Source organism: Pagrus pagrus (genome assembly GCF_965226575.1).
Source record: "Pagrus pagrus genome assembly, chromosome: 11".
In the NCBI taxonomy this organism is placed as follows: Eukaryota; Metazoa; Chordata; class Actinopteri; order Spariformes; family Sparidae; genus Pagrus; species Pagrus pagrus.
The window spans coordinates 14,540,499-14,553,312 of NC_140195.1; the positions used below are offsets into that span (position 1 = coordinate 14,540,499).

The 12,814-nt window shown below is 41.5% G+C and overlaps 1 protein-coding gene across 12 annotated transcripts in view; it reads right to left on the reverse strand.

Annotated features, from left to right (window-relative positions):
* The window catches only part of LOC311265369 (ERC protein 2-like), a 164,128-nt gene that overhangs the window by 117,476 nt on the left and 33,838 nt on the right, over nucleotides 1–12,814 (reverse strand). For all 12 annotated transcript variants that reach the window (XM_084366956.1, XM_084366960.1, XM_084366957.1 and 9 more), the window contains one exon: nucleotides 8,375–8,542. In XM_084366956.1, coding sequence (XP_084223082.1) covers nucleotides 8,375–8,542 — 168 coding nt within the window. The remainder of the gene's footprint in view (nucleotides 1–8,374; nucleotides 8,543–12,814) is intronic.

Consider the following 12,814-nt stretch of genomic DNA (forward strand, 5'->3'; position numbering starts at 1 on the left):
TGCAGCGCTTCCCCTCGCTATCCATATGCATAAGTGCCAGTGTTGTTTTGGGGCGGTGTGTAAAACATGTGGGAGGAGGGAGAGAAAAGAGAGAGAAAGGAGCAGTGAAGGGGTTTTCGGGAAAACATGGGCAGCATGAACCTGCATGGCCACAGCAGTTTGCGCAAGTGAATATGGCATTGATAGCAGAAGATTAGACGGTATGCATCCATGCATTACAAGGACGAGAACATGGAGGGTATTTCAACAAAAACGCAAGCTCATAAACTTAGGAGCTCCACAGAGAGACATCAAAGTGGGTGAGAGGAAACAGAGGAAATGTAGAAGGCCGGGGAACATCTCTATCTGTATATCACTCTCTCCCTCTCTCTACTTTTCTTCACAATCAAAGGCCGTGCCGTTCCGATGACACCAGGCCAGAGCCAGCGATGACACCAGGCCAGAGCAAGTGCTGAAAGAGTCTGGCAGAGGGCGCACTGAAACAGAGCTGGGCTCCCCTGAGAAAGTCTCGGGAGACCTGCTAGACACTATCATAAATAACAGAGACCCTTGTGTAGAGGGCATCCTTCTATATAGACACACACACACGCAAACATACACACACATGTCCAGTGCAGCTCTAGCAGACGTAATCGAATCTCCCTGTCTGTGGTTGCTATAGGGAGGGAACATGATAGGGGATACTATACTTCTATGCACACAGCCAGCCTTTTTAAAAGCATGAATATGGATTGAGACGACCACAATGTTTGAACATGAATAACACATGTATGCCAAAACCGCACCACAACCGGCCCTGCGTGTGTACCTCCCACACCCCTACCCCCGCGGCGAAAAAAGAGGAAAAAAAAAAAAAAAAAAAGGAACCAAAAATGAAAAAATAAATAAATAAACGCATCATTATGCATTGGTCACGGTTTTCGTAGACCGAGGGCTCAAACAGAGCGGCCACTGTTCTGTGTTGTGATACATAAGTCCAAAAATGCCCACACGAACCTAACATGTGTTATTTTCATTCAAAGAGCAGTTCCTCATTACTTTTAGTTAAATTCAGCCTCTAACTATTAGGATCAATGTGAGGCTCAAACAACGGCAATGACATCATGGTGCAGTGCAGTAAGTGCATGGAGAGGCCCCATAGCAGAAGACAAAAATCCTCATACTCGCCTGAGACAGAAAATAGGGCAGCAATGAGTGATGGCTGTGCTGCAGTTTAAGGTAGTCTCTGCGACAGTGAACTGTAATGATTTCAGTGTTTAATGCCGGGCTATCTTTGTGTGGATATTTCTCGAGTATGTTCAGTGTTGGGAAAAAAGGGGCTAAAGAAGCTTATTTACGTTTCAGAAGTTCTGCACTTCAAACATTCATGGGGGTAGGGCTTCACGATATAGTAAAAAATAAAAAAAGATTGAAATTATTAAGACAGATAATATGATTTTGATATGATTAAATTACGATTAGTTGGAATGATCATTTCTGCATCACAATTTTCATTTTCACTGAAAAAAAACCTGATAAAAATCATGATGATGTGACATTTGTTGGGGTCTGTACCAAACAAACAAAAACTTCACTGTAATGCTTTGCCTTTATGAAAAAATCTTCTTCGATTCAGATATTGAACTTGGCTAAATGAACTTGGATTTGTTTTGTTTTTTTCGGTTATGTTTTAACTTTTCAAAACAAGTCTCCATCTACTTTAGTTGTTTAGGAGAATGCGGCAACGCCGTCTTTATGCGAAGAGCCAGAAACATCTATTGTGATATAGTTTGGTTTTTTGTGAACTTTTTGTGAAATAAAATTAATAAAAGGTCAGTCCAGTAAAGCAGACAATCACAGAAAAAACAGAATGGCTCGAAACATCCAAAAGAACGCAGTGACAGGGAGGACAGTTATGATTTACTCGTCAAAGAATACAAAACTGCAGAACTGCAACAAGAAGAGATCCACAAACTAAAGATTGATACACCAAACAGACTCCCTGTTGTTATTTACATCATCTTCTCTTCCATTTTATATTACACCCGCAAAAACATCCCACAGACTGTTTTTGCTCTTAGTTCTCCAGATGTCAATTCCTTGTGACTGGGAAGAGAGCGAGTTGCGCACACACACACACACATAAAAAGGCAGAAACACATTATGACACATCAGCTGAACTGTCATCAGCATGTGTCATCATCACCAACACTCTGGGTGGTTTGGGAATTGGACCCGTTTGTAGTCAAGATAGAGAGCATGTCATAATAATACAGATGCATCTCGATGACGCTGAGAGCTGTCCAAGAGGATGACACATGTCTGTGTGTGTGTGTCTGGTATAGATATTGACTCTTTTATCGGTGGGGAACATATACAAGAGATTAATAGCCCTATTAGCCCTATGAACTATTTAGTTGAGTCATTCAGAGCTGATAATTTTATGAGGAGGAGGCCCGCCAAAACTTTTAAAAATGATCTAAGCTAAACCTCATCCCATTGTGTCGCGAAGCAGCAACGGTCACAGCAAAGCTTTTTAGATGAATCACACATCACAGAGCTTTCAAAAGCATCTCTGGTGACCCATTTTCAGCTGATCCTCTACCCATCTTACCTTTTGTGTATCCAGAATGTTTTGTCATATCAAAATACTTCCCCTTTATTGAGGAAAATGTGCCCTTGATATTTAGACACAGGAAGCATCAGGGAAAGCTTTATCCTGTGCTGGGAAGACTTCAAACACGCAGGGTCGCTCTTTGTTTTTACGAGGGGAATGCAATGACTTTTACAGTATGACACGAGGAAGGAAACAAGTTATGCTTCCAGTGTGCACTGCTGTCTTTCCCCTTGTATACAGATTTGTAAGTTATAGCGTCCTGGAGCAGAGACATATTTTGTGAAGAAAAAGGATGTGCGGCTCCCTAAATCATAGCTTAAAAGCCCAAATGTTTCAATATTTTGGCCTCGGATTTAAGTTTTGTATTCCACTGAACAAGTTCACCAAAACATTTTTTTTTGTCCTGTTTAGAAATGTCACCACTGAGTGGTTACTCATAACACGTTACACGGTAGGGTTGGTTCACCCAAATCACAAAAAAACATATTTTCTCATGTCCTCTGGAGGTTTCTAGCCATACAGATACTTTTAGTATTATTTGGCCAGGTTTTCTGGCGCCACCCAAATACATCAGAGATTGATGGAATTTCAGTTGTGGTGCTCCCAGCGTTGAAAAAATATATTTAAAATTTCTACAGCAACATCTCTTTCCAGAAACAATGTCCTGCTTACTGTGGGTAATCCACAGACCTCACTGTAAACAGTTTTTATTGGAACTCCTGACTTCTGAAGACAGATTCACTGTAAAACTGTTGACAGTATGTTGACAAATGGATTTGTTCCTGGTGAAGCCCAGTCCAAAATTTGGAGCGTAAGTTCAAAATGAGGTGAACAACACTGTAGTGTGTAGCTGTTATGTGACTCTTCTTTTTGTTATGTTATATTATTGGTATTGGCTTTGTCGTCTGACTCAGAATCAAACAGCGGATGTTGTACCTGTAGTTATTTTCTATAGTCTGTGGCCCAACAGGTAAATTATTTCTCCAACCTAATGTTAGTGAAAGTGCTGTTATTAGAAATGAATGCATCAAACATACATTTTAGATGAATTAGATGTATACACTTTGAAATAACATAATGAAAAAAAGGCAATTAAAGTGTATCTCAGCTAGTGTGTCATGCAGGGGTTTTCTACTCGGAAGTTATGATCAACAAACATTTTGACTCAGTCTATAGCTGAAACTGAGAAAAGGCTGAGGCTGATGAATATTGAGCTAATCCTGTCAAAGATTTAAATAGACCAAAAGGCTCCAAACAGCTAATTAATTACATGGTTTAAGTAGTGGAGAGTGAGGAAACGGAATCAACCTGCAACATTTTATCAACCTTTAACAAACACAGTCATGTGTGCCTTCATATTTGACTTCATATGTGGATGGGAAGATGGAGTCAAAAGCTAAAAAACTCCCTGTCGATGAAGCATGGAGAACAACTTTTGTGTGAAGAGATACAGAGATGGATAGAGATGGAAAGGCAAAGAATGACCAAGGAGAGAAAGGCCTTTCAAATGGCTGAGACCAGGACTACCTTCCAGTACAAGAAGGAGTCCATAGAAAGTGACAGAAAAGCCTTAAAGAAAGAACTCAAGGCAAAGCAAAGGAGAAGGAAGGCCCTTGATGCAGAGAAAAATGCTATGTCTGAGGAGAGGAAGGCCTTCAAGATAGAAAAGAAAGATAGAAAGATGGCCATGACGAGAGAGGCCTTCATTCAGGAAAAGTCTGACATGCAGAGGTTGAGAGAGGCTTTCCAGTTGGAAAAGGAGAACATGGAAAAGGAAAGAGAAACCGAAGGGAAGATCGAAGGGAATATCCCATGAAAAAGAAGGCCTTTGATGCTGAAGATGATGCCATGATCGATGACAGGGAGGTGTTCAAGATATAAAAGGAAGAGATGGCAAAGATAAGGGAAGGCTCACATTCACGAAAAGGCTATCTTCCAGAGAATGGGGGATGTTTTCCAGCTGGAAAAGGAGAAGACTGAAAAAGGAAAAAAAGAACTTAACAAAAAATGTAAGAGGAAAAAGGCTTTTAGTGCTGAAGAAGCTGCAATGTGTGAGCAGAGGAAGGCCTTTGAGATGGAAAAAGATGAGGAAAGCCTTCATTCGAGAAAAGACAGGCATCCAGAGGAGTTGGGAAGCACTGGGCAAAGGCGCAGACAGAAGAATAATGCATCAGTGAAAGAACAAAGCGACAAGGCTGTCAACATGTCAGAAAGATCATCTTCCAGTGTCATTGAACAAGGCAAGTGCAGCCTTTAAAGGAAAAATTTCAGCAAAAAACCTTTCAAAGAGCAAAAATACAATCACAGAATCTATAAAAAAAAACCTTCAAAATAACCTTTCACATCAAAAAGATTCTTTCATTGACAAGTAAGTGCTTTTAGGTTGTTTACAACTCAATGATGAGATTTTTTATGCTCTTACACAGCCTTACAAACTGATGGCAAGGGTGTCACAGGCCAGTAGCCTATGAATGTGCAGAAAATTGATGTAACGACAGATAAACATCGGCCACTGCTATAAGTGAATGTCATTTTAACTGCCAATAGGCCGTTAGCGGACAACAAGTTGAATAGCGGCCGATACCAATGTTCAGTAGATGCAGTATGTCGGTTCATCCCTACATACAGTACAGTGCAACTTTGTTACATTTTCCAACATTTTCAAGAGTGATTTTTTTAGTGTTTGTCACAACAAAATAAGTTACATTGGCTATCAGTCAAAGGACAGGTCTTTGTCATCATAGTACATATCTAACAGCATTTAAAAATGTCATAATGATGAATAAGCATACTAATTTGAGATGGCTGAGCTCTTGTTGATGGTACTGGAGTAGTTCAACTACTTCATTGTGCAAAAATCTGACAAAAGCTAAAAAAAAATTCATTGAAGTTACTAGAGTGAGCTTCACATTCAGGTCAGCCTCAACACATCTGTTGAATGTGCGATTAGTGTCAATGCTGAAGAACATGGAGTCACCATTGAAAATACATCCTCAGGTTTTAGATTTGTGCCTGGGGAAGACTTTATTTTGCTAGCAAACACTTAAAACACACACAGGCCTCTTCAGTGTATTTTATAATAGGCCAGAAGCAACTTGTAGCGAGTATGAAGAAAACTAGCTATGACTCCTAGCGCCAGTCCTGCCTCACCCTTGGGACACAGCACTATAAATTATAGCCCCCAGGGATGGATGGGAAATGGGAAGTCTGGAATACCAATCAGATTGTGGTCAGTGTATACAGTGTGACTAATGGAGTGAAACACCTGTCGGTTCACAGTGTAAAATGGTCTGGTTCTTCATTCAAATATCACTTCTTCTCCAAATAATTTCATCTAAACACATGTAAGACAGATTATATTTTAATGCTGAATGAAAACATTTGTATGTTTTTGACCACACAAGTCATGTATTCTTTATATCGCTGACCATTTTCCAAAATGTGCTGCATCACTGCTCCGATTTCTAAAAAATAAACTGTGGCATGATGAATGAGTCAAACAGCTTTTAAGATTGGGAGCGACAAGAACAGAAAAGGAAAAATGCACAGGGTTCGCAGAGGAAGAGTGAGGACATCTGCAAGGACAGATGAAAACCATCTTCGAGGGGAAAAAACTAGCCAGTGAGAAACAAACCTTCAGCCAACACAAACCAAATATTTGCCATCATCCAACCTTATGTCGCTCTTTCCATCGCTGAAATTAGGAAAATGGCAACCGAGGCATACAGTAAATTAGCCCACAATAACTACATAACAAAAAACGTAAAATGTATCTAAAAATGTCTGAATAAAAAACACCAATAGTGACAAAAACTTCCCACCAATGCCTCCAGAATGAACCTTCGAGTTCGTATCAAACATGAACAAAAGGTCAGTAAGCAGAGGGGCCCCATATATCTGCTACAAACTAGCTTATTAAGTACAATCTGTAGGAGGGACCCAGAGGAGTGCTGGGTGCACATGAAGGTCATCGTTAAACTTCTAACACAGAAACACCTGGAAGTCACACAAACGTAATAATGCATCTGAACATATTCATTTGCTCATATATACACACACATACACAGACTGATGGCACTACATGTGACCTTTGGAGCCTTTTTTCCATTAAACTCAGCAAGGGGGAGGGCAGGAGGAGAGAGAGGGTGATCTAATTTGAGGACATGAGAGGAAACAAGGAAGTTGAGAGGGAACCTTTATGTGTGTGTAATTGGTCTATGGGGGAATTGCCAACATGCACACCACAGGTGGCCACGGGCCCTGCCTAAATAGCTAACCTTATAAAAGTCATTAAGGCTTCGCGGTGAGAGGGTTTGTGCATGTGTGCGAGCAGGTGTGCACAAAGATGGATGTGTGCTGCTCTGGGAGCAGAAATAAGATGTTGCTGTCACTTATATGTCTCATCCACTGCATCGTAAAATGTCTGTCGGTGTGTGTTCGCCATATGTAACAGTGATCAACTACGGTAGGCACACATTCAGTGATTCATTTAGCAAACACTATTCGCAAAGACAGCAAGAGGATGTGGCAAGAACCAGAACAGAGAATTAATTGCCGATATGGCTGACCTGACAGTGTGCGAGCCATTTTTATTTTTTATTTATTTTTTAATAATATGGCCGATTATTCAGGGAGAATAACCTGATGTGGTGACAGTCAATAAACCTGCCATTGATCAAAGTTCTGCACTTCTTTATTTCCCTATAAAAGTGATTTCACAGTTAGTTTTTCCTGGCAAAGGTAGAATGAAAAAAGAAAAAGATTTAATTCTTTGAATGTGTTTTTTTTCCCCTTTATGAGTGTCACCCTAATCCTGACTATAATCAGAACTTGCTAACTCTGTTAAAGCCGCATCAATTGATCTTTTGGTCACTGATATGTTATCACCTTATAAAGCTGATATGGTTAGAAAACCACCTGTTAGAAAACTTTGGAGCAGTCAAGAAGAGATGTTTCTGTCCAGCTGATGTCCTTGATGTGTTTTAGTCTCCACCATTTCAATTTTGGATCACCCAAGTTAATTTTGGCTGGGCTTTTTTTTCTCTAATTACTGATGTTAATACTGTTTGCCTTCCTTTGATGGCTTCTAGTCTTGCTTTATCAGAAAAGATATGCTGTGGCAGGCAAATAGCGCATCTGGTTGATAATGAGACTTTTCACCTTTTCCCAAACATTTTCAATGCCGAGAAAGCGTATCATTTAACCGCTACAATTTATTTTATAACAAGCGACAATGAAACAGCCTATTTATCATGTTTATTTGTTGCTGTGGATTGAGTAGACCAATACATCCATTTGTTCAGAACACTGACACTTTAATTTTGTTTAAGGAAATACCATCTTGGCTCAACATGCACCCACAATGCTGCTTCTGCTTTTTACTATGTTTACCAGCTACGAGCTAACTTTGTCTGCCATTCAGTTCTGGGCAGGGTTACTTTTTCGCTAAAAATAGCTGCCTGCTGCAAGTGGAAACGAGCTAATAAGAATAATGAGAGTGAACCAAAACACTACTGTTGCAAGACAAACTGATACATAGAACTGAAGGGAACTGCAGAGTCAGGTAATAATTCTCCGTGGGTTTGTGATCAGTGCAGCCAGCTTTAATAAAAATGTTCTGCTTTGTGAACCAGTGAAAGATACGGCCTCTCCAGAAGGTCTTGTCACATTTGACAAGTTAAACTAACTTACAAGGAGTCTGTTTGATATGTCCTTTGGCTACACTGCATGCAATACTTCAGGCACTGTGTGATGATGTAAATATCTGCACTCACTTACCTTCTTCTGTAGGACATTAACCTTCCTCTCCTTGACGTCCAGCATGTCCTTCATGTCTCTGATCTCCCCCGTTAGCGTGCTCTTTTCGTCCGTCAGGTCCTGCAGCTGCTTGGTCTTCTTGGTCAGGAACTGCTCCTTCTCCTCCAGTCGCACCCGCAAAGCATCTACCTGGAAAAGACCAAGACAAGAAGGTAACTGATAAGCTGATAAGAAGCACAAACAGACAGATATAACTCAATATTCATAGAGTTTAGCCAGACAGGCAGATGGGACTGGCCAGCATTTAGGCTGAATGTAATCTGTAATGGACAGACAGTTTGATGGACAGGCGAAGACGCTGAAAAACAGAAACACTTGTCGAAATACAAAGAAATACACAAAAAACCCAATGAAAGCTTGAACCAGGATTTTCTTCCACTTCTCAGTCAGGTGGCCCATATGTTACCATTCAGCAGTGGAACTGACGTGTCTCAACACATTTACTTGTTGACATTTGGAAGTAGTAAAACTTCAGCTTTGACCTACTGTCCATAATATGAACCACTGTGGACTGATGCTGTTTAAGTGTGTGTGAGAGAGAAGGGGCCTGGAGCCCGTCCCATCATTTGTTACTGACAGTGCTGTGTGATTGGGCCAGCACTGCCATAGATCAGACTGCTCACACACTTCACACTCACACACCGAAATCCTCCAATGTCTGGCTGTGCGCAATGAGATGAGTGATATCTGAGCTCACTCCAGAACTTCTTATTGGACATATATCAGCGTTCTGCCGCGCCGCCTTCAGTGACATACACACACACACACACACTCTCAGCTGGCTGTCATGAACGTGCTCCTCTGATCCTCTTCAACACCTGATTACATTTCCAGCACTTTTTGCCATGGCGCAATGAGTGAACCCATTTGAACTTAATTTTAATTTGTCCGTGCGTGTTTTATATGAATTCGAGACACACACACACACACACACTGTAGACAAAGGGAAGCAGTAAGGAAGGGCTTGTTAACAGCCATTTTAACAAGCGTTACTTGGACACAGAGGGGACGGTGTGAAAACACTTAAAGCACAGGCTCACAGCGCTCTCCAGCTCATCCTTCAACTATTTCACAGGGCACTCAAGGTGATCCATAAAGGGAGAGAGCAGCGGTGGAAAGTACATCTACTCAAGTATTATACCTTAAAGTAGGGCTGGGTGATCAATAAAACTTTATTTTCAATTACGATTTTGGCTTCCAACCATTATGAGAACAAGGAAGTGTTTTCCAAACATAGGCTTTACTTGGGTGGCCCAGGTAGATTAAGCATTGCCCAAATTCTAACTTTTTTTTTCTCAATAAAAACTAAAGGTGCACTTGTCATTTCCAAATGCACACAGACCAGCTGACCTTCATGATCAAAGTTTTTAAATTTACATTGTGCTGATACATTCCCAACATTAACTTATGCATTGAAAAACATGCAGGAAAACATTCAAGATGTCATTAGTTGCCATGTGTTTCCCTTGCTCTGCTACTACTTGGGCTCACTGAAGCACGAGTGGAACTGCAAGCTGTTCCGCACAACTGGTACGAATCAACGGCTGTCGGCGGATGTGGAGCGCCAAAATTGAGATGAAGCCTTTTGTCAGACGCTGGGCGACCCAATGCTGAACGGTAAAAACGTAACTCAAAGCACGTAGATGAGTGTGTGACAGTGTGTGACAGTGTGAGAGTGTGTGTGTGTGTGTGTGTGTGTGTGTGTGTGTGTGTGTGTGTGTGTGAACCTTTGGGAAACACTGCAAGATAACTGAGATAAAATCATTATTGCGCCGCATTCCGTTTCGCAATGATGCTCTCATTTTGTCTTGTTTGTTGTTGAAATCCAGGCATGTTTTGTTCAGCTCGAGGCAAGACGACAGAAAGAAAGCCTTCGGGTCAACAAGAGAGGACAACAAACAAGAAACCAAGTCAGCCGTTTAGACACACTTTGGTTTCATGGAGTCCGACAAGAAAAAACAACAAATACTGTGCATGATTTGTTGCACGATGATCTCTACACCACAAGGAAACCAAATTTTAAATTATTTCTAAAAATGCATGTCTCTAAAGTCAATGAGAAAAGGTGTTAAATCATCATGATCTCAGCATTGACCAAAATAACCAAGATTATGATTTTTGGCTGCATAATCGAGCAGCCCTACGTTCAAGTACAATCCTGAGGGAGGAATACTGGTTCCTACAGATGAAAGAAATAGTTCAGCATTTTGGGGAAAAAGCGTATTTGCTTTCTTTCCAGGAGTTATATGAGAAGATTAATACGCGAGGGTATTAGCTTAGCTTAGCATCAAGACTGGTGGCAGAGGGAACAGCTAGCCTATAATGTTCTCTCCATAAATCAAAAGTACGCCTTGCGGCACCTTTAAAGATGACCAATTCATCTTTTTTCAATTTGATATTTCTATTTGTGAGACACAAATAGACGTAAATGTGCATGTAGGAAAACTTTCTTCGACCACTTGTTGGAAGAACTTTAGTGAACATAAAGTGACGAACCGCATTGAGAAAAAACATTAACATGACACAAATGAAAAATAACACATCAGACAAACTTAGAACACAACTGAGAAGCACAACCTCAGTTACTTCCTACCTGCCTGTAGGTGTGTGTATGTGCATGTGTAAAATGAGAGTGCAGAGCCGCAGACACACTAAGGGCTCCTCTCTAATGCAGTAGCATTAGAAGCAGGCCAGGACCTCCAGGTGTAAGATGGCGAGGTATTTATCTCATATTGCTCCACTGGCAGACAACCAGAGTCTAATACTGAGCCCTGCTCTGTCCTCCCCACACACACACACACCCCAACACACAACCACACACCAGTGACACCACTAATCCTTTGCACGTACAGTGTGTTAGCTCATGCGCGTCATCCTGCGCTGATGCCCATGTGCTACGACATGAGTGCGTGTGCGTATGCATGTGTGTTTGACATTGTGTGTATAAGACAGAATAATGGGGAAAGAGAGACCCCCTCCTCTCCAACCCCACCTGGCAAGGAGCAATTTAGCAAGAATGTAGCAGAGAGGCCTAACAGGAAATCCCTGCTGTCTCACCTGCGCTGGCCCACTAAGCTGTGATAGTACTGTACAGACACCCTGCTAATACCCTCTTAAAGCACTCACCACTGCCAGGCGCAAAAAACAAGGAGAGAGAGATGGATCGATGAGGAGGAGGGGATGAAAGGAGGAAGAGGAGTGAGAGTGAAAGAAGGCGGATAAAGACGATGGGAATCATTCCTGGGCTTGAGCGTATTAACACCACAGACATGCTGCTCCTCAGTTTTCTGAAACTTCTCCTCCATCAGCAGGTCTGTTACAGGAAATACTGTATGACTTTATCAGCTGGCGCACACGCTGAGATGACAGACAGCTAACAAGTCCCGGTGATTAACCTCTCTCTTCTCCTTTAATTTCCTCTCCAATTTTCCTTTCCCCGTAGAGTCGTTCTTCTCCGCGTCGTCTTCCAACAACGCCTCTCTCTCTCACCCCGTCGCTACTACGTCTCTTTCAACACTCCATCCTTCCAGTCGTGCTCCAAACTCTCCAGGAGTTTTCCTACTGCCGTTTAAAGGTGCGGGTCCTGTGGCGAGACAAAGTGACGTGTCGGTGTAGGAAATCCCTCAAGTCCTCAAGCCAGGTCGTCTTTGAGAAAGAAGGCTCACATTACCCCACTATGACTTTGTAGGTTTGTGGATTTGTGTGTGGATTTGTGTTTGGATGTGTTGAAGCTGTCGCGGTGAACGAATGTCCCCTGCAGTGATTTAGGGTGGCTCAACAGCTTGGTATGAGGTTATTAGCTCAAGTTTTAGTTTTTGTTTTTGCAAATTACTTCATGAAGTAATGAAGAAATTTGGTGGTTGTGTTACAGTTGCATTATCTCCTGCGGTCGTCATGGTCGCCAATTTACCCTCATGTGACTTTCCACTTCATGTCTTTGTCCTTTTCCCGCCCTTTCTCTGTGTACACTTGTGTTTCATCTGGCTCATTAGCCCTTGTGTATTTAAGTCTGTCTTTTCCCCTCTCTTCCTGTCAGTTCGTCTGTTTTCCTCCTGGTGTTGTTCGTCTATGTTTGCTCCTTGTGTGTCCTCAGTGTTCCAGGTTTTGCTCCCTGTCACTTTCTGGTTTGTTCTTTGTTTTTGCATTCTTAGTTTTTTCTTGGATTCTCTTTTATTGCCTTTTTGTTGCCAGCCATTTATTGCCTGCATTTAGTTTTTTTGAATACTGGCTTTCTAAATAAAGCTCGCCTTTTGCTTTTAGTTTTTTGTCAGTAGCCTGTTTTTTCAATACTGCGGTTATCTCGACAGCCATGCAGGCTTTAGGACAACTGAAGTACCCAGTCTCTCATTCCTACACATTTTTTGTAGGATATGAAAGACTTTTCAAGAAAGTGAAAGGTAA